Genomic DNA, 23,173 nt, shown 5'->3' with positions numbered 1-23,173 from the left:
TTACCATTTAGCTAGCAAGTTAAAAAAATAACTTGTGCATTTTAAAAAATAACTACAGAACTTCCAATTTATTACAAAATATATGGATTGATTTTCTTTATAATTATGAACACACTATGTTATTTTTAATTGATAAAACTTGATATGCTTACAGCACCCTTTATGTTTACTGATTAATTCAGTTGTTTGGTTCAAGTCAGATTTGACTTTACACTGTCTATAATGTTCCTTTTAACAGTTCTTCCAATTATACATTGTCATGTTTGCTAGATACTCCCTGAATTAGTCCTTGTCCGGGTATTGTTGTACTTCAAAATATGTCATCTATATCTCTATATGCATGAGATAATATATACCTATATGTGTATACATATAGATATGTATGTGTGTTAATGTTATTGCATTGTTCTTCAATTACAATACCTACCAGTTCAAAAGTTAACTTCATTTTAAATTTCAGTTGAAGCTGAACATGCTGGTAACTCTGAGCTCCCCAGCGTGCATTTTGGGAACCAAATAGATGTGTTCTGCATTAGCACTGAGTGTTATTAATCAATGAGGTATTTCTGCAGGCCTTCTACTTATTTTTGGAAACAGAGCTTTTTACTTTACTTAGTTCGGAGAACGCCATTTGAACAAGACCAAGACGGGGTGGCTAGTGAAACCCTAGGGCCATCCTGTTCCTACATCCTTAACACTAGGAATACCCGTAGGGGTATAGAAATCCCTAGACAACTTGCTTTTAACATAGATGTATAGATGCTACTGATTCCACACCATTCCAATAGGTGTGGCCATCACCTTACTGCCTGAACCACCTCCCTACCCCTTTAGGTCTTGATAGGCATCTTGAGTCTGGCCTCCCTGCCAGAGACCTGCAAGCTCTCTGAAACCAAAGCTCACATGGGGGAGTTTTATTTTTAGCTTTCTTCAAAGAGTTAGAAAAACTATACTGCCAGCACTGGCTCCAAGAACTTTGTAACCCTGTTCCTACTTTAGTCTAACAGGGTTCCAATCCCTTTTACTTTGTCGGAGCCAAGTTCAGATGTGAGGCTAGGAGGGCCTGCGCTGCATATCCCTCCCTATCCTCATTGGATTCTTCTCTGTTTCTTTGTATTATGGAGATCAGTTTGTATCTTGTGTGTTTATAATATTTATTTTTATTTGATTATGCATTTGTAATGATTTGATTCAGAATATCAATATGGCATCTTTTTTATTTTGTTTGTTTGTTTGTTTTGTTTTGAAACACTTGTTATATCTTGTAACATGAAAAATAAAAGGACCCAGCAACTGATTTGGGGATTCAAACATCAAGCTGAATAACAGAAAAGCAAACTAGTGGGCCACTAGCTCTTACCACCAGACACAATGGGCTGATTCTGCTGCCTCTCCTCAGAGTGGCTAGGGAATCCTCAATGCGCATGAAAACTGAATGCTCTTAACTTCAGTGTGGCTGGAGAATTAATGCCTCCTACCAACTGTTGAAGGCCTTGCTTCTATCTTTCATACCCCACTGAAGCTGGGATTAAAGGTGTGAGCTCCATTTTCTTTTAGACTGATTGAATCTTGTATATCCCTGAGTGGCCTTGAACACAGAGAGTTATGGCTACCTCTTAATCCTGAGTCCTAGGATTAAAGGTGTGTGCCATCACCTCCTAGCTTCTATTTGCTAGGATTAAAAGTGTGTGCCTGCTTCTATGGCTTGTGGCTCACTTTGCATTCTGAATCCTCAGGCAAGCTTTAACAAATCATAAATAACCTATCACCATGATATATGAAGGTGCTTCTATTGATGGGGTATGTGTTTGTTTGAATAATGTAAATTGGAATAAAACTTGGCCTTCTCTGTCAAGTATTTGTTTATTTGTTTACTTATATATTTACTTTTTACATATTTTTGTTTGAAGTTCAGGGTGGGAAGAAATTACTGTTGAAATGGCTGTCTTCCATTAGTTTTAGTTCAGCTGTGAGATGTGCAAAAATACATCTGTAAAGTCACTATTATGACATGCAAAATACAAATCATATTAATCATGTGAAAAATGAAGCATGAGTCATAGTGATTGACAAATTGCAATTGAAAACTATAACAAATTTATAAAAATGGAACATTTTAATGAGGCATCATTTTTGTGCAAATGACTATGAAAGATGGAGATGAATTGTTTTAGGAAATGGTGGATTTCTAAAGAGATCATCGTACAGGTGTGCAGATTTCTTATAAATATCACAATGGTTTGTAATTTCCTGTGTACAAGTTAAATGGAGTAAGAGTTGGAAGAGACCGAGTTGTGTGAACATAGCAATGTCAACCCATTGTTATTAAATCTACCTTTTCTTCTGCTATAGCTAGCTATCTGACTTTTAATATCTGCCCAATTTTCTCAGTCAAGCAATAGCTTAAACTCTAATATGACTTATCAAATCAAGGCTCTTGGCTCAAAAGATCCTTTTTTAAAATTACTTTCCATCATCAATGATGATTTAGAACTTTTATGCTGAATTATCAATCACTCATTCTCATGTGGCTTTGCAGGTACCGCTTACATATTTTACATATCTACATATAATCTCCTTGGGATGAATTTGAAACCCATAGGAATTAGTACAGACAATTACCTTTCAAGCTTCATGTTTTAAAAGAATGTTAATAACTTATGTGCCTGGAAATAATATATTCTAAGAAAAATAATTCTTAGTTTAGGTATTGTTGTTTTCTTCTTCTTTTTCCTCAACTTTTCCTTGTTTTCCTTTGCCTATTTTCACTAGAAATCTCTTAAATTCTCTCTGTGGATACATATTTTCACATGCAAAAATCCAGATGTAGTATGAAACCACATTGATGGCGTACAAATATTACATGACAAATAGTGTTTCAAGATGGATAATATATATTATTCAATAACAAACCTCCGTAAAAACCTTTTTTCTTCTTCTGAATAATGACGGCATCTTAAAAATGACTAGGAAACAATTCAGACCATCTCCATGATCCATTTATCTATGTGTAGAAGGTAGCATCTGTATGTCTAAAACAGTGGCAGAGTCGATGTCTGTCAGTTACATTCCTCCTTTTACTAGTCTCAGATAGAAGATAAACAAGAAGACTGACAGTTTTGTGTCCTTTGCCATTGTGTGTCACACTCACAGACAAGAGAGTATTATGTCATCACTCACAGCTGTCACATTTGCTATATGTGCCTACATGTCCTAAGCCACTTTTACTTTCAATTACTATAAATAAATAAAATCAAGAACTACATATTGATTACATATTATTTTATTGTGAAAATATGCTCCCATTCTATAATATCATATACTGTATATAAGTTCATATGTACTGTCATCAAATGCTACAGAATATTGAGGTTCATTTTTTTTTAATAGAAGAACTCCTTTAAGATGAATGGTAAATATAATATATCAGTTCTTTTCCAAACAAAAAGGATATCTTCATGTAGGTATCTTATAAATCAGAAGGTATATTTAATGTTCAGTAGCCATATTTTTTCTTTAAATACTTGAAGTGTTTAGTGCTACAGAAGAGATAATTCAAAATGTAATTATGTTTACTTTATAGGTGATAATTCTCCAGCAATGTGGCAAATTACTTCCCAAAACTGAAATATGAGCTTTATTCTTGATAGAAAATGAAGTAGCAAGCATACGAATACTTTAACATGGAGAGTATTTTAATTAAAATTAAGTCGTTATCCTGCTATGTTTCTTACTATATTGCTTAGAACTTCATCTCTTTTCCTGCTGTCCAAATGTCTGATTTTTACAATGTTATTTGTAAATAGTGATATGTTTATTGATAAAATTCATTCTGAACAATTGAGATAGTCCTGTACTCAATTGCATTCAAAAGGCTAACAATCCGTGTTTAGTCTTTGTATTCTAAAGTTACACTTGAAAGTAGATAGACTTTGATGATCCCCTATAGAAGGCCTCACCCTTTCTATGGTGTAGAAGAGGGATGGAATGGGGGTTAGTGGGGGGCATGGGAGAATAGGAGGGAGAGGGACCTGGGATTGATATATAAAATGAGAATATTTCTAATTTTAATTTAAAAACGAGTAAAGTTATCTTAAAACCATAAAAGGAATTAGAGAACTCAGAGAAGGTAAAAAACCTAGATGTACAATTCTTAATTGTGAAATCTGTGAGACTGCTTATATACAAATATTAAGGTACTGAATACCATATATCTCTTTATATTCAGAGTGGGTCATATCTTCTTCATGTAGGAACGTGCACGCTTTGTTCACAAGAGGTTTCGACTTTGGCATCAAAGATAGTTTCTTAGAGCATTATTGAATGCATTTTCAGTTTTTTCTTATAAATAAGTAACACAATGGTTATTATTTTTGCCTGAAATTTCCAGTAAAACTTAAAATGTCTTCCATTAGAAGGCAGCAACTGTGCCAATATTTTCTTGTAATTGTGAGTCTAATTCTTTTTATTTTCTTCTATGCCTCAGTATTTTAAAATGAATTTTCTCAAGAAAAGTATATGTACCACATTCCTCCTTGACTGGGGCTGCATATACTGCACAATTTCTTTCTCTACTGATAACATGATGTAAAGAAATTGGTTGTTTCTTTTTTATCCCCTTTTAAACTTTTCTTTCCAAATTTGTTACTAAATTTCTCCTTCATTTTGGAGGTTTAATAACTTTCAGGATAGAAACATAGGTTAATTACAGCTGTTCAAATTATACTACTTTTTCAACTTCAATTGCAGTTATCATCTTGGTATTTTTCTTAGTAATTTTTCCTTGTGGGTATATAATCACTTACTTCTACCTTTACTTCCTCTTTTATAGAGATTTCAATCTGGTCAACTGTATTACTTTCATTTAAGGCTGTATATTTAATGGCGTTGAATTATTTTAGCTTGATGTTCAATTTTTTTGTATTTTAATCTGTTTTCTTATCATTTTATTGCTTATTTTTATATCAATGTTACATTTTCTTTGGTTTCATGCTATTCATAAAAATTAAAGTATGTATCTTCTTTCAATGTACTGAATTTTAAACATTTGAGATTTTCTTCTAGTTCCTATAGCATTTATGATCATTCTTTACCATTATGTCTTTATTTTGAAAACTAGCATTTTCAAAGGACCCATTTTACTACTTTCCTAATCTATATTTTGAATTGTAAAAGTTTTGAGATGATCTTCTTGTTCCTGTTACATTTCCTACAATTTGTTCTCATGCCGTTTTAGTTTGAAAATTGTTTTTTTTTTTTTCTAAAGGACTTATTTTATTATCAACTCATTCCAATTATGAACACTACTTGCATCGCTGAACTCCCAAACTTTGAACTTTAGGCAACAGGTTGCTAATTCTCTTACAAGCCGTGTTTGTTTGTTGCAATATGATGGCCTTTTAGTACATGGAAATATATCACATGAACCTATAACAAACTCTACTTCCAAACAGAAGGAGGGGAAAGTAGAAACACCCTAGTAGCCTTTAAAATACAACACGAAGATTAAGTACATAACTCCTCTAATTGTCACTTGCCTCACAGGAAACCCCTGCTGAATTAAGATATGAATTGTTTTTTGTCTCTCTTTTCTGTTTCTGTCTCTCTCTCTCTCTCTCTCTCTCTCTCTCTCTCTTTCTCTCTCTCTCTCTCTCTCTCTCTCTCTCTCTCTCTCTCTCTCTGTGTGTGTGTGTGTGTGTGTCTGTGTGTGTGTGTGTTTACTTTCTGTACCTATGTATATAAACACACACATAAAACACATGGCTGTAAATTTCTATCTATCTACAAGTAGATATATAGATTTCTATATGTAAATTATGTCAATAAAGGGTAAAATGAGCATATATATCCATTTAAACTGTGGTTCATTGAATCTACCTTCCTGCGATTGTTCTCTTTGCTAGGTGACTGACTGGTCCAACTGAATTTAGTTTTTTTATGTTTTGGATAGATTGGAATGATTGATCCTCACCAAGACAAAAGGCAAATTACATGCTCTTGACCAGGCAGAAATAGCTTTCTCCCAACAATCTTCAACAGAGCCCTTGTGAAAGTTACGGTAACATTCTCCTCTTTTATGATGAAACCTCACAATCATTTAAGAGACAGGCTGACAGTGAGAAATAGATATAATCCATTTCCACCAAGAAATGGTGATCTCATTCCAAAAAGTTTACTAGAAGAGATTAACGTCTGGACTGAAGTTCAGATCCTTGATATAATAGTCTCTGGACAGGGAAGATCATTTAGGAAATAAGTAAGCAGAGTTCTCTTATATATTCCTGTTTGAAAATCAAGGATATTCATGAAAATGCTGAATGTCCAAATTCTATCTACTGTAACCATAAGTGTTTAAAGGGGAAAAATATGCCCACAATCTATGGACAACAATACAAAACATGTCTACTACCTTTAGTCTAGTCATGTACAATTCAATAGCACATGCATTGTAGTACCCATACAAAACCCAATTGAATAACAGTGTTCCTTGTACATATCCAGTAGGATCTCAGCTCTACTATAGTTCTGTGTACTCGGACTTCTTCATAACTTTTGTTCTGCCTCTTGGTATATCATTTTCAAATGATTTTCTTTTCCAACACCTGCCTAAACTATAGCTGAAAATACTGAACTCCCTTGTACACAAGGCAATGTATCAGTCTGAAATGCAATGTGGATGCTCGGGTTGCCTTTTTATTGCAACTTTCTTACTAGATCATAAGCACTGTGGGGCTGGCTGGGTGATAGAATTCCAGTTGCATTCCCCCGAATAGCTATAATTTGGAATTCTGTGGCTGAAGCATTGCCCTGTAAACATTAATGAGATTCACAAACTAGCATCAGCTTGCTTGTAGATGGTCTGCTTGCTTTATAAGACTAGCATTATTCTTACAGTAAAGAGAAACATTAAAATATTTGATGCAAAAAATGTTTTATGAGTATTAACAATTTTAAATAGGAAGTCACTCAAATATGAATGTTTAAGAGGCTATAGATTTTATAGTCAGTCTATCTGAATACATATTTATGACCTGTTATATAACAGACATGTGACTTTTGGAATTTTATCTAACCTATTTAGAAATTTCATCTTTGGAAAAGAAATAATACTATCATCTATAAATTAGTATATTATAACGTGTCTGTAGTCCAAGTTTGAGAACACCTTGGTCAATGTGGGAAAGTCAAAATGAATATATATATATATATATATATATATATATATATATATATATATATATATATATATGTCATAGCTGGTTTATGTCCATAAAAGCTACTGACAAAGTAAGCAGAATAACTATGTAAGCAGTGAATTATTTTTTCAGATAGTATATACCACATAATTGCTGATCTAACAAGCAATACCCTGTCATGATGATAATCATGTCATCATTGTCTTCATTGTGATATAACTTTGTCATCTGAGAGCTTACTAGTGAACCACCTTTGATAAGGTATGACTACTGCTCCTGCATTGAAGGTGTGGTTGGTAGGATACCTGGCTCTCTAAGAAGCTCTTGATGTGATTCCACTGACTTGATGTGAAGATTATTTTATTCTTTGTCTAGTTAAGAGATCCTAGAAAGCATCTGATTGATGATCTTGGCAAGCTTTGGAATGCGCAAAGAAACATTTTTTGAGAATGCATCTGTCTTACTTGTCTCTGAATTGGAAGGACATCTTACATTCCTTTCATGTGTCCTGTATTATCGTAGTGAAAACACTCAAAGGCAGAGCTAGGATGTATTCCTTAGTGTAGGACGACTGTCACGCTGCCTGTGTATCTAAAGGCAAGCCAGCCGGGCTCAAAGCCTGTAAGTCCAATCTCAAAGTGCCATATGAAAGCTACGGTGTCAGCATGTACAAGAGCCTTTGATGCGGCACGCACACCACAGTATGAATTTTCCTCTTGAGAATTAGCAAGAGAAGTGTGCTTTCAGAGGGCTCCCTCTGGGGTTCGTAAGTGCTCCTCCCCAGGACATCTCACTTCAACCAAAGTACAAAGCAGAAACTTAAGGTAAGCGCTGAAATGTTATATTTAATGAAATAAAACACAATGTAACTTTGTATTTTATATTCCATGACATATATCTAACTTGATGTGGTTTTTTTCATCTTTTTTCTTTTTTATTGAAATAGATTCTTCTCTCATACAATAGTTTTCCTTCCATCCATGCCCTCCCCTCTCTTCTATCCCCAGGTCTGCTCCCCCTCTATTTCCTCTTCAGAAAAGAGCAGGTCTCCAAGATGCAGCAGTTAAGCGAGACAATAAATAAAGACACAACCAGGAAATGCAAAAGCCCTTGTATAAAGACTGCGCAAGGCAATCCAACAGGAGAAGAAACATTCCCAAGATCAGGCACAAAGTCAAAGATACTTCTCCTCCCACTGTTAGTCATCCCTCAAAAAGACCTGGGCAAAAGCTTTAACATGTGCATAGGAACTGGTCCAGAACCATGCAGGTCCTGTGCTTGCTACTTCAGTCACTGTCAGCTCATATGAGCCCTGCTTAGTAGAGTCTGTGTGCCATGTTTATCATGGTGTCCTCTAGTCCTGTGACTCTTATAAACTCTCTTCCATGGGATTTCTCAAACTCCAAAGGGAGGGGACTCCAATTTAGACCCTTTGTCCACATAATGTCAGGCTGTGGGGTCTCTGCACCCACTCCAATCTGCTGTTGGAAGAAACCTCTCTGACATTGACTGGACAGGGCCGTGATCTATGACGTTCTGTGTGAACTTGTAACATGTTAGAAACTAAGGTAGAATATAAAATCACCAACCAGATACATAAAGAAACCCCTAATAATAAATCTATACTATACTCACATACCAAGGACTTAGGTAAAATTAGCTTCCATAAGTTCTTCATGAGTTCTTAGCTACATCAATTAACTGGGTTAGAAACCTGAGTTTCGTATTTAAATCCCATTGCATTTATTATTGCTATAAGTGATATTTGTCATCTCATGTAACTACTTACCTTAAAATACCCTGAAAGTGAGATTGATGGCTAATTTATCATAGAGCCTTTATCTAATAGCTGATGGAAACAGAAGCAGACACTCAACAGCTAAACACGGAGCCGAACTCCTCGAATCCAGTTGCAGAGTGGGAGGGAGGAGTGATAAGAAAAGGGGTCAAGACCAGGTTACAGAAACCCACAGAGACAGCTGACCTGAACAAGGGGGTGCTCAGGGACCCCCATTGGGAAACCAGCATTTTACTGGCTCAGACCCCCTAAACATGGGTCTCTGTTAGAAGGTCTGGTCAGTGTAAGAGACCTCTAAAAGTGGAACCAGAATGTATCCCTGGTGCACGAAAGGACTTCAGGATCACATTCCCCAAGGGGGCCTACTCCCTTAGCTTAGAGGCAGGAAGGAAGGCCAGACCCTACTCCAAATGACTTGACAGATTTTGTTGATCCCTACTGAGGGCATCACCCTCCCTGTGGAGTGGGGAGGATGGAACATGGGATGGGGGGGTGTCGGGAGACATAGGAGGTATGGAGAAGGAACTTGGATGGATGTGTAAATAAGGAAAATAATAAATATAAAAAACATAGAAATATAATTTAAGTAATAATATACAACATACACATTGAAAATTATGAGATAATAATATTTAGATTGCCAATATATGTTAGTATTATTTGAAGAATTCTTCCTCTTCTATTTATCCATTGAATATATTTCCATTTTGTTTATATTTTATAATTACAGTTTGAATGTTATCGACATTTTTAGTAAGAAATTTCAAAAACTCTATACTATAGTTTATTGAAACATAATAAACATCATATTACTATTATAAAAATAAAATTCAAGCATGTTTAGGAAATGATTCAAATGACTCACAGAAATTAAGTACATCATTACCATTAAAATTCTGTCTAGTAAATGTGAATTTCAAAAGTTTTATTCTGACATTCATCACTTTCTCTTGGAACTTAAATATATATATATATATATATATATATATATATATATATATATATATTAGGAACAATACTCATAATAGTCAGGTATCAATTTTTTCAGAAAGTTTTGTTTGTGAAATGTTTTCCTTCTCCTCAAAATAGAAAAAAATATAAAGTAACAGAGAAGTTGAAAGAAGAAAACACAGGCACAATAGTTCTAATTGGCTTAACTTTAGAAAAAGTAAAAATGGGAAAAACTACTTTAACTCTGTAACATGTTCCTAGATTCCCAATGTTCATATAAGTATTGTGAACTGAAAAGTTTCATTCACTTTAATGAGAATAGAACTAAAACTTTTATAATGAAACTGAAGTCCTATGATGTCCAAGTTGGGGATCCTTCAGATATGACAGGGCATCAGAGTAAACTTTCCTTCTGAGGATGCTAACACTGGGTGAAGGCTTTTATTGACTGTGACTGCCACAGAGTTTCAGGATAACACATTCTACTAGTTGATTTTCAATAAAAGCAGATGTATTTCTTCCCAAAACACCATTTTGTATGCATTCCTACTTTAGCTTGGTGTATAATCTTCTTGTCCCTTTGATATAAATGCTCTATGAACGTTACATTTCTTAGTTTCATATGGTAGTTATATAGGTAGATGTAGTGTATCAATTTTGTATGTCTATGAGAACACCATTAGATTCTTGGGTATTGGAAAGAATAAGCACTTACAAGCTGTTCACTTCAAATATCAAATCGTTTTATTTATTCTATGAATTTAGAGCCACAGAGAAACATATCAATTCGAAGTGTGTCACATGTAGGAAAATGTTTTATTAGAGAAAATAAGAATATGACAAATGCCTAGGGAAAAAAATCTGTTCTGAGATAGCAAACAAAATATGTATGATCAGTTGTGAAAAATAGAAGAAAATGTTGTGTTTGTATCAAGTCTGAGAAACGTATAAAACTTTGCACTTAACTTAGGTGATTTTTCTATCACCAGTCTTCCCTAATAAAATTACTCATATTAAGTATTGCAGAGATATATGGCAAATACAATAGTGAGGCATTCATCTTAACGGAAAGCTTTAGATAACACTGTATTTATTCACCAAGTGTACCTGTTGTTGCACATATCATAGCATTAGGTCATTTGGCATATTTAATAAATCATATTTGACATTTTGTGATCATTGGTTATTTAAACTTCAAGGTTTAAAAAATATTCTGAAGTCCAAGGAAGCTAAAATTGTAGTTCCTTACATTATCTGTGTTGCTTATTGATATTTGTCATTCTTAGTATAGACTCCGGCCTTCTCATTTCAAAGGCATACCCTTTGAAATCATTAGGTAGTTGAATGTTTCTCATTTAAGTCAGAATTTTGTAAAGTTGTCTCCTGTATTTTCATTATCATCTGTCAAATGGTGTTATCCTTTTCTTTTTGACACAAAGCTTATTACACAACAAAACTAAACAATTAAATAAATGAAGTTCATCTTATCTTCACTAGAAGATGGTTTTGAAGAAAGCAATCATCTGGTATAAAAAATTGTTTTTGCTTTGAAGCTATATGTGCATATATGCATATTTCTATTGCCATGCCTGATAAAACTAAACATTGAGAAATGTATGACAGTTTTTTCCAACTTGTTCAGAAGTTGATTTTGTCATCCAACATTTTGCCTAATTCTTCACCTCACAGTAATTTGAAAGTGAATGTGTAAGGCCACAGGTGGTCCTGGCAGATTCCCTGGCTGACTCTCAGGACTTTGCTGCCTCCTTGACTTGAATCCACATGACCTCTTTGAAGTTCTCATGTTCTCAGACTGTGCAAAACTTAAAAAAAAAAAAAAAAGCTACTGGATTCTCTCAGAAACATCTGAACTCTGATTTGGTTTTATTATGAATTTTGGGCTGTCCTATACATAGAAGGCTTTCTGCTCATATGGATATATTATGATTTCTTTACTGAAATGCTGAAATCAAATATTTCCAATATTGTCCTACCATTCTTCGTTGGCTTCTAAGCATTAAATGGATTGTGTTATTGAAATGTTTGAACTTTCAAATTTGATGTTTGAGTTGCTGACTTGAGTTTCATTTAAAAAGACATTAAATTTATTTTAGACTAGGATTAGAATAGTTTTTCTTTAAAAAATAAATGTAAAATGGCCTTAAGTAAAATTTCACTTTGTTATATTTTATATTTATACAGGACATTCCCTTCACAATTATTATCAAAGTACAAATGAGGTCTGGCCAATTTTGGAAATTCTCTATATCCTACCATATGAAATATTCAGATATTTTTAAATTCGTAATGTAAAACTAAGAATGTGCTGTCATTTATTCTAAATAGTGATATTATCTTGAGACAATGTTTCAAAATGTATCCTTATGAACTATTATTTGTAAATATTTGATTTGTATACATATTACATAATCTTATATAATTAGACTTACATTGAAATTCTTGGTTCCAAAAAGTTACTTCATGTCCCTGGGATAGGTCCTGATGCCACCGCAAGGGTTTCCCCAACTGATAAGTCATATAACTGTCACCCACATTCAGAGAGTCCATTTCAGTACGTGCAAGCTCTCCTGTTGTGTCTTTAGTCCTGAGCTCCCACTAACTCAGGTCAACTATCTCTGTGCTTTCCTACATCATGCTCTTGACCCCCCCCCTTATTCATATAATCCTTCTCCTCTCTCTTCAGTTGAACTCAAGGAGCTCAACCTAGGACTTGGCTGTGGGTCACTGCATTTTCTCCCATCAATCATTCCTTTTATTGGAATATATTGCTCAGCCTTCATATGGATGGGAGGTGGTCTTGACTCATCTTAGTATTCCAGACTTTGTTGACTCCTCAAGAGAGGCCTTACCCCTCTGAGAAGTGGATGAGGGAGAGAAGAGGGGGGAACTGAGGTTGATAATGTAAAATGAAAAATATTTTTTGAATAAAATATTCTTGAACAAAAAGGAATCATGATCCCTCTGCTTCCTATGGTCTCATTTCCCCCTCTTTTGTTGAATTCTCTGATTTCTCAAGGATGGCACCTGATGGAGACCTCCAATTTAGACTCATACAGTTTGACTATGGATCTCTGCAGTTGTTCCCATTTGTTCCCAGAAGAAGACTGTCTGGTGACAACTGGACAATGACCAATGATATGTATAGTAGAATGTAGTTAGGAATCATTTCATTGATTTGTTTTTCATACTGGCAGTTGATGATGTGGCTTCCTTTTTGGGGCATGGGTCTCAAGATAAAGGAAACATTGGTTGGTCACCTCACAAGTTTTGTACCACCTTTGCCCAAGCATAGTTTACTGGAGGAACAGATTAGAGGTGGAGGGTTTTGTGGCTGAGTAAGTGTCCAGAGTTCTATTTCAATAGCCTGGATTGTGTGTGCCTCCTGGGCCAAAGAGAGGATGCCAGGAGAGCACGGCCCACCAAATTAACTACACAGATTATTTATGGATTCAGAGATATTGAAGTGGCAAGCACAGGGAGTACATGAGCCCTAACAGATCCTCTGCACATATGGTGTGGATATCAGCTTGATGTTTCTGAAGGACTCCTAAAAGTGGAAGGGAATGTGTTTCTGACTCTCTTCCCTGTTCTTGGGACCCTTTTCCTCCTATTGTATTGCCTTGTCTAGTCTTGACATGAGTGAGGGCTTTTTTCCTTTTCTTATTATAACTTGTTTTGCCCTCTTTGGATATCATCTCTTGGAGGCCTGCTTTTTTCTGAAGAAAAACAGAAGGAGAGTTTGAGGTTGGAGATTGGAGGGGATGCTCTGATGAGTCAAGGGAAGGAAAACTGTGGTCAGAGTGTATTGAATGAGAGAAAAATCTATTGTTAAAATTAAGAAGAAATAAGGAATCATGACTGATGCTTTTAAGTAGCTCTGATCTAGATGGTTAAGTCAAGAGACCAATGAAACTTGAAATTCACTATGTAAAGTTATTTTCCCATATGAAAAGGTTATAAGAAAACCCTACATATTTCTTTTTGGAAGAGTAAGTTTGCAATGTTTGAATATATATATATATATATATATATATATATATATATATATATATTTGAAGATATTTAAGCATAAGTCACTATAAAATAACTTAATGTTCTCTTCTATTTTCAGCTAAATAGAAATAAGTTTAGATATTCAGAGGCATTTATAATATAGTCTAATAAAATTAAGTTATAAGAAGATATATTCTGGAAATATATCTTATTTTTAATTTCATCTCTACTAATTGCATTTGATATTATGTAAGTAAAAATACCTAAAGATTTAAAACCAAAAAACATCAAACTTCCTTTCAGTCTAAATTCATAAAATTAAAATAGTTCAATTAAGAACTATTGCAAATAAAATTTCCAAGTCATGACATTTGCAAATATGCTATGTTTTTCTTTTGCTATCTCACTGCATTAGGTAATTTAGTATATAAACCTGCCATCTTATTTATTTATTTGTACTGTCACTTATTTATGCATTCACTTATTAAATAGATAGAATGGAAATTGTATTTAGTGCAATGTGTTAATTTGCTCTGGGCAGTTGGAAATTTTTCCTACACAGCGAGGAGGATACTCAAAGTTTATCATGCCATAAAGCTTTAAGAGTTGCAGGTAAGTATGCAAATAATGGACCAGAGAGGCTAACCCTGAACTTCTCACTGTCCTAACTCTGAGGACCTAACAGAAGACCAAAATATGCTTTGAAGTAGACAGGAATAAAGAATTCATCAGAAAAAGGTGACATTAATTAAATTGAAAGATATGTATTAGTTGAGGTCATCACAAAGACAATATATGTCTTTTTAAAGAAGCACCATTCTCATACTGGAACAAATGCCCATGGATTTTTCTAAGCTACTTTAAAGATGAAAGGGAAAGCATGACAAGTAAAGTGGACATTGTTCATAGATCTAGGTCTTTAAGCTATATGACAAAGAGCTTAAAGATGATCTTGCTGACAGAGATAACTTCAGGAATATGTTTGTGATAAAGCAGCTGTTTGTATTTACAGTGCTATGAATTTGAGTGTGGAAGATGAGGGGTTTCGTTATGACTAGTCCTGAAAGCAGGGTCAGAAGAACAGGCCTTTAGCAAAGGCAAGAACCTTAAACAGCAAAAAGCATGGAGTTTATAGTCCTTCAAACACACTACCCTTTTCAACACAGGTTTGCTTGTGTTTGATATGCTTTGTGTTTGGCAACATTTTGATTTCATAAATGTTTTGTAATAAGAAATTACTAGCATTGGAGTTTGTACTGCCTCTGATTTCACACCTGCAATGAGAAAGGTTAACATTTAAAATCTCAGGTTCTTTTTAGGAAACCTTCTTTCAAATAGCTACATACTTCCCAGATTTATTGCTGAGACTTGGTTCACATTTCAACTCAAAACTTCATTTACTATGGTTTCAGTAAGGATTCAGCACAGCCTAAAATGTCATATACCAAATAGTAGTTCTGAAGCAATGGTTGTTTTTAACAATTTTCCAGAAGATTGATTTAGATTCTTTTATGTACTCTGACTGCAAGAGAACAAAACAGGAAAGGAATCTCTGGCTTGATCTTTCATCTGTGTGCTTTAGATGAAACTCCATGGTCCTACTACAAAGGACAAAACATTTTAATAACGCAACCAAGATTGTTGAGCTATATACAAATAAAAACATCAATAAGACTCTCAGTGGATTTCCTTCCTTCCTTTTCATCATTATTTTTGCTTCATTTATTTTTTGAGATACAATTACATTATCCCCTTTCTGTTTTTAGCCCTCTAAATCCTCCCCTATACTGTTCCTTACTCTCTTTCAAATTTATTTCATTTACTTTTTCATTAGTTGCTGTTATGTGCATATATGTATGCACATATAGTCCTAAAAATAATCTGCTGAGGCTACATAATGTTAATTATATGTATGTTTTCAGGATTGATCACTTGTATTGCGGTAAATAAGAATCAGGATAAACAAATAGGCCGAATAGATGTTTATTCAGGGAGAAATAACTTACAACCTAGACAGATGAACACCAGGAAATTCAACCCAATCCTCTCCTGTCCGAGACACGCCAGAAAGAGAGCACCTTGCTGGCCCCCTCCGACCTCCTTCCTCAGGTCACCTCCGCCCATCGCTCCACCCCCCAATGGGCGTGGTCAGTGCTACAGAAGGACTATCTCACTACACACTTGGAATTAGATAACCAATTGGCATACACTTTCATGGAAAGACTATTTCTCTAGCTCTCGGGGTTTCTTAACTTTCTGTAGTTTTATAGACATATATATATATATATATATATATATATATATATATATATATATATTCATACATGTATATATGTATATATGATTGTGGACTCCTCTTATTTACAGCCGCAAGCAGCCACCTAAACCCTCACCTTCATACCTCCAGCTCCAGTTTAGCATGTCGGTCTTCTGTTGATGTCCTCATGTTTAGATAGTCATGTTGGTGGGAAATATGGGTGATTTAATTAACATGGGTGAGTAATATAATTTCCTCATATTGTTAGGGGAGAAACAATTCCTCAAACTTTCCTCCATCCTCATCTTCCACAAGGATCCCTAAGCTAGAGGTATAAGATTTATGATGGATACCATGGGAACAGGCTTCAATCCAGTGCATTTTGATAAGAACAATAATAGACATGAATGGGATAAAAGATGACAAGGCTTCAGTTTTATGCAAAGAACTACATGCAACTAATGAATGTTGAGAATGGGAGAAATAGCCTAGCCAGGGAACAGCATACATTTTGTTTATCCGATAAGGATATATATCAGAAAAGAAGAGACCATGACGTTGAAAAACATTAAGGAAAGGTATTTGGTAGGCATTGAAAGGAGTTAAAGGGAACGAAAATTATATAATTCTAACATCAAAAAATAAACTATTTTAAACATCGCTTAAACATTAAGGGAGGAAAAATGATACAGTATGTGTAAATTGTTAGCTGATTCTTCTTTGCTGGCTTTCTATTTGGATGGAAGTGCAGGGGATTGTGAGCAGGTCCTTTACTACTGAGTTCCCCCAGGAGATTTCCTACCAAGTTCTTGGTTGGACAATGGTAGGTAAATTAAATACTATACCTTTTAATACATTTGGTTTAAAATTTATTGACATAGAAATTGCTAAATATGCCAGTAAAATTTTTACTAATGGGGCAAAAAGAAGAAAAGAAAGACTGAAATTCTCTCATTCCAAATCTCTTGGGAATTTTATTTTACCAAATATGAAACCTAAATATGCATATGTATAATTGATGAACCATTTATACTAATGGTGTATAGGAAAAATAATTTTATCCAGAGTCAAGTACTATTTCATAGGTTCTTACTCAGTGCTAAGTGCTGATTTCCAGCTAAGATTAAATTCTCCAGGATATGGAGCTTGAACCATTTGTTCACATTCCTAGTGGGTGGTAGGCACCTAAACATTGATGCGGTATGATATGACCTGAGAATGCTCATTTTTTAAATCTCATATAAGTGTTATTTTATTGCAAGCATTCATTTCTACTTGTCACTTAATCGTTCCTTGGGCATATTTTAAAACATCTTTGAGCAAAACTAACAAACAAAAACTACATTAAGGAATAATTAAAATTGTATTTTCAATAGAATTTTGTTTTAAGACTGGACTCACTTCAACTAATATCACTATTAATTTATCATAATGTTTTTGGAAATCACTATCCCCTAAGTTTAAATAATTATTATTATATCTGATTAGTTACCACAGTTTGTATCCATTTGGAAACTGATAAAAATGGCAACATTTTTAACGATCACCTTTTTGACATTACAAGCACTTCCAGCAAACTATAACCTTGTTAAGAATTTCTTAGCATGGTGCCTCTAGCTTTTTATGTTCATCAGTGTCTAAAGGGAAAAGTGAAATTTTATTTTAGCTTCTTTCCCATGGAGATCCTGTGGAGAGATACTGAAGAGGACTTCATAGTTCAATTCTTTTTCACTCTGTTCTTATCACTTGTAGGCAGAGTTTAGTTCTCAGTGTCAATTCAATAGCCACTCACTGAATGCCTGCGAAGCAGATAACTCTGACTCAGGGTGCTAAGATAGTGAGACAAGCTTCTTGCACACAGCGAACCCAGTCAGTTACAGTGCATCCCTCTTTGGACCACTGTGAGCTTTTCTTTATTGTCTCTCACTTGAAATGTTCTTTGAAACTAAACTGTAGATGACATCATAGAATGTGTGGACTTGAAAAGATTACCACTGTGGAGATAGGGTTTGCTGAAAACATTCATCCTAATGAAAATCACATTAGTCAGCTTTATTGTTTAACAAATGAACCTACAGAGAATTTGATAGGACTAGAACAGGGACTAGGGCTGATGGGGAATCAACATTCCCAACCAGAAAGAGGCTAGAGGATTGGTATATGCTCAGAGCTAGCTTGATATACATGGTGACTCCTTCAAAACAGGGGTGGTTGTGAGATGCTGGTGCAGATCATAATGATGTCTTAGTTTTGAGTAGTTGTCCATTTATCAGTGAATGTGGTTGTCAGTTTTGTAGTCATAAACCAGATTTATTTTTTCTCTTCCACCTCACAGGGCCATTATTAGTACAAAGCAGACAGGCAGACAATGTTGTAAAGAATTAATTGTTCAAGTTCATTGGCATATAACAAAACTGACATGAAATTTCTGTTGCTTTTTGCTTTGGAGCTTAGTTCTAGTTGTCAAAGAGGTAAAATTTTGTATAACAAATATGATCAAAGCATTATAATGCTAAACATATTCAGTAAATGAACCGACTAAAGCATTGTGGGAATTAATCAGTTTATCGCCAAGATTACAAACTCAAAATATTTTCAAATTGTCACTTTAAATTTATTTTAAAACAATATAAATACCAAATTTAAAACAATAAATACCATTGATTCCCTATGACTATACAAGATGAAAATAAACCACTTATTATCCTCTTGAACAGTGGTACTCAAGATGAGGGGTGGAACCCAATTGGGCAAGAATATCTGATATTTGCATTACATTTCACAGTGGCCAAATTACAGTTATGAAGAAGCAATAAAATTACTTTATGTTTGGGGGTCACCACAATGTGAGGAACTTCAACAAAAATTGGAAGCCACTGCTCTAGAAACTTGTGGCCATGCAGGTTTCAGCTAGGTGTATCCCAGTAGTTCAGGTTTTAGTCCAAGCACATGATGTAATTATAGAGGATTATATTTATATGCATGGAACAACTTAGTGTTACTGTTTTCCTCTTAATATTTTGAAATTTAGTTTAATTTTAAAGTATATTGATCAGGATTTTAGATTTTATCCTATTGCACTGTTCTTAGTGTCTTGATTCTGCACATGTATGTATTTTGTCAATTTGGGAAAATTTAATTACGTTTTTTAATTAAATATATTTTAATATACTTACATGTTAACCCCAATTCTCTCTCCTTCCCTCTCTTCCTCCGATGCCCCCAACCCCCTGTCCCATCCCATTCCCTAACCACTCCACAGGAAGGTTGATGTCTTCCAGGAGGAAACTACAAAATCTGTCAAGTCATTTGGATTAGGGTCTAGGCCCTCCCTCTTGCCTCTAGGCTAAGAGAGTAGGCCCCCGTGGGGAATGTGTTCCCAAAGTCCTTTTGTGCACCAGGAATACATCCTGGTTCTACTGTCAGAAGTCCCATAGACTTGTGAGGCCTTCTAACTGAGACCAATGTTAAGGGGATATGAGTTGGTACCATGCTGATTCCTCAGCTATCAGTCTGGGGATCCATGAACTCCCCCTGGTTCAGGTCAGTTATCTCTGTATATTTCTGTAACCTGGTCATGACTCCTTTTCTTATCACTCCTCCTTCACTGCAACTGGATTCCAGGAGTTTGGCTCAATGTTTAGCTGTGGATGTCTGCTTCTGTTTACATCTGCTATTAAATGAGGGCTCTATGATGTCATATAAGTTAGTTATCAGTCTCATTAAAAGGGAAGGGTATTTTAGATAGCCTTTCCAATGGTTGCTTAGTTTGTTAGTTGGGGCTACTATAGTAGGTCTCTGGACATTTCTCTAGAGTCAGTTTTCTCTTCAAACCTATAATGCCTCCCTTTGTTATGGTATTTCTTTTTTTTTTTTCCTCTCATCTTTGTCCCCTAACTCATCTACCTAGTCCCACATGTTCTCTACTTCCCCTTCTCTTTCTCCTAGTTCCCTCTCTACTCACTGCACCCCCTACTCAAATATGCTCAGAAGATCTTGTCCCTTTCCCTTTCTGTGAGGGACCGTGTATGAATCTCTTAGGTTCCTTCTTGTATCCTAGTTTCTTCTGGTGGTGTGAATTGTAGGCTGGCAATCCATTGCTTTATGTCTAAAATGCATATATGAGTGATTATTTACTATGTTTTACTTTTTTGTGACTAGGTGCCTCACTCAGGATGGTTTCTTCAAGTTCCTTCCATTTGCCTGCAAATTTCAAGATTCCGTTGTTTTTTTTTCCCACTGAGTAGTATTCCATTGTGCAAAAGAACCACGTTTTCTTCATCCATTCTTTGGGGCATCTAGATTACTTCCAGGTTCTTACTATTATAAAGAATGCTGCTATGAACATAATTGAACAGATGTCTTTGTTTCATGGATGAAGATCACTTGGGTATATGCCTGAGAGTGGAAATGTCGGGTCCTGTAGTAGACGGATTCCAATTTTCCAGAGGAATGGCCATAAGTATCTCCAAAATGGCTGTACAAGTTTGCACTCCCACCAGAAGTTGAGGAGTGTTCCCCTTCTCTGCATGCTCTCCAGCATAAGCTGTTATTGGTGTTTCTAGTTTTAGTGATTCTGACAGGAGTTATGATGGTATCACAGATTTGTTTTGATTTGTATTTTCCTGATGGTTAAGAATGTTGAGCACTTTCTTAACTGTGTATCAGCCATTTTGGATTCTTCTATTGAGAATTCTCTATTCTGTTCTGTACCCCACTCTTTAATAGGTTTATTTGGTATTTTGGTGACCAGTTTCTTGAATTCTTTGTATATTTTGGAGAGCAGCCCTCTGTCAGATGTAGGGTTGGTGAAGATCTTTTCTTAATCTATAGGCTGCCATTTGATCTTGTCGAGTATGTCCTTTGCCTTACAGAAGCTTCTCAGTTTGAGGAGGTCCCATTTATTAATTGTCAATCTGTGTCTGTGCATTCAGGAAGCGGTCTCTGTACCTATTCTTTCAAAGGTATCTCCCACTTTCTCTTCTAACAGGTTCAGTGAGGTTGGATTTATGTTGAGGCCTTTGATCCATTTGGACTTAAGTTTTGTGCATGGGGATAGATATGGGTCTATCTTGAGTATTTCACACACCATTATCCACTTGTGCCAGCACCATTTGTTGAAGATGCTCTCCTTCCATTTTATAGTTTTAGCTGTTTTGTCAAAAATAAGTTGTTTACAGTTGTGTGGGTTAATATCAGGACTTTTCATTCGATTCCATTGGTCTACTTGTCTATTTTTGTGCCAGTACCAAGCTGTTTTCAGGACTAAAGCTCTATCATAGAGCTTGAAGTCAGGGATGGTGATGCCTCCTGAAGTTTCTTTAGTGTACAGGGTTGTTTTGGCTATCCTGGGTCTTTTGTTTTTCCTTATAAAGTTGAGTATTATCCTTTCAAGGTCTGTGAAGAATTTTACTGGGTTTTTGATGGGGATTGCACTGGCAAGATTGTCATTTTTACTATGTTTATACTACCTACCCAAGAGCATGGGATATGTTTCCATTTTCTGTTATCTTCTTTAATTACTTTCTTTAAAGACACAAAGTTTTGGCTATATAGGTCTTTCACTTGTTTGGTAAGCATTACCCCAAGATACTTTATGTTGTTTGTGGCTATTTCAAAGGGTGATGTTTCTCTGATTTCTTTCTCAGCTCCTTTATCATATGGTAGAGTTTTCTTGGAGACTTATGTAAACATCTGCAAATAGAGACAGTTTGACTTCTTCCTTTCCTCTTTAATGTGTTTCTTCATCAAGTATATCTTTTAAACATTAACTCGTGTTATTGAACTTTTCTATGATTTTGTTTTGACTTATCTTAAATTCTGTACAGGGAGTAGATGACTAGTCAGGGGCTAATAGTAGCCCAAGATTATTTGGCTCTGGACCTGCAACATCCCATGCATAATCACTGAGATCTAAGCAGTAATGAGGCTGGTAGCATGCTCTTTGTAGCTGGAGTATTGTGTGTGTGTGTGTGTGTGTGTGTGTGTGTGTGTGTGTGTGTGTGTGTGTGCATCTTTGTATACAAGTGTCATGATGCTTTGTTCACTCATTCCCTGCACGGTGAGACTGAGCAAAAACGTGAATAAGATTCCAGCTGTCATTCTAGAAATAGGTGTAATAGAAAAGTGATGTTAACCTAAAATATATGATCACAATACACTACCCAATCAGTGTAGATGTAGGCAACAAATAAGTCACAGGCACATTTCAACTAAATGTCAGTTCTGGTGTGAAAAAATGTTCAACTAGTGTCTCTCTTTTTTTTTTTTTTTTTCAACTAGTGTCTTTATGACTTTTTTTTTTTTTTAATATACAAGTATTATTTGTTGGTGTTTTGGAAGACTGTTAGCAATTATAGTTCCCCAATGTATCCCTCTTTCATTTTCATATTTTTTGCTACTAGCATTCCTCTTATTAAAAACAAGGTGTAATAATATATTTTTTTTATCACCATCAACTTCTTTCTCACTCAAAGTATTATGCTGGACTTTACCATGTAATTAAAACAGTTATTCCTTCCATGATTAAGGAGCTTTTAATTGCTGTTTTTTAAAATACACACACACACACACACACACACACCTATATAATGAATGGTTAAATAAAATATACATGGCATTGTCTTTAAAATCTATCTTTTAAATATGCATACTGTGTGTTTTTTACATTTTCAATATATTTTTCTTTCCAGCCTTAAGAGACAACAGGATCGAGCTTGTTCGCGCATCCTGGCATGAATTGAGCATCAGCGTCAGTGACGTGTCCCTCTCCGATGAAGGACAGTACACCTGCTCCTTATTTACAATGCCTGTCAAAACTTCTAAGGCCTATCTCACCGTTCTGGGTAAGTGTTAGAGACTATCACCATGTAATCACACTCCCAGAAAACTGTGCACGACTACAACACAGTGTAATCAGAAAAATATTTTTTGAACATTAAATCAACAGACATAATT

The 23,173-nt window shown here is 35.1% G+C and overlaps 1 protein-coding gene across 3 annotated transcripts in view; it reads left to right on the top strand.

The window, feature by feature from the left end:
* The window catches only part of Cadm2 (cell adhesion molecule 2), an 863,789-nt gene that overhangs the window by 711,360 nt on the left and 129,256 nt on the right, over positions 1–23,173 (top strand). For all 3 annotated transcript variants that reach the window (XM_051191742.1, XM_051191739.1, XM_051191743.1), the window contains one exon: positions 22,909–23,061. In XM_051191742.1, the coding sequence (XP_051047699.1) occupies positions 22,909–23,061 (153 nt within the window). The remainder of the gene's footprint in view (positions 1–22,908; positions 23,062–23,173) is intronic.

Source organism: Phodopus roborovskii, unplaced genomic scaffold, assembly GCF_943737965.1.
Source record: "Phodopus roborovskii unplaced genomic scaffold, PHOROB, whole genome shotgun sequence".
Taxonomy (NCBI): domain Eukaryota; kingdom Metazoa; phylum Chordata; class Mammalia; order Rodentia; family Cricetidae; genus Phodopus; species Phodopus roborovskii.
Note: the sequence above shows the minus strand (reverse complement) of the source record. Positions and strands in the feature narration are given on the sequence as shown.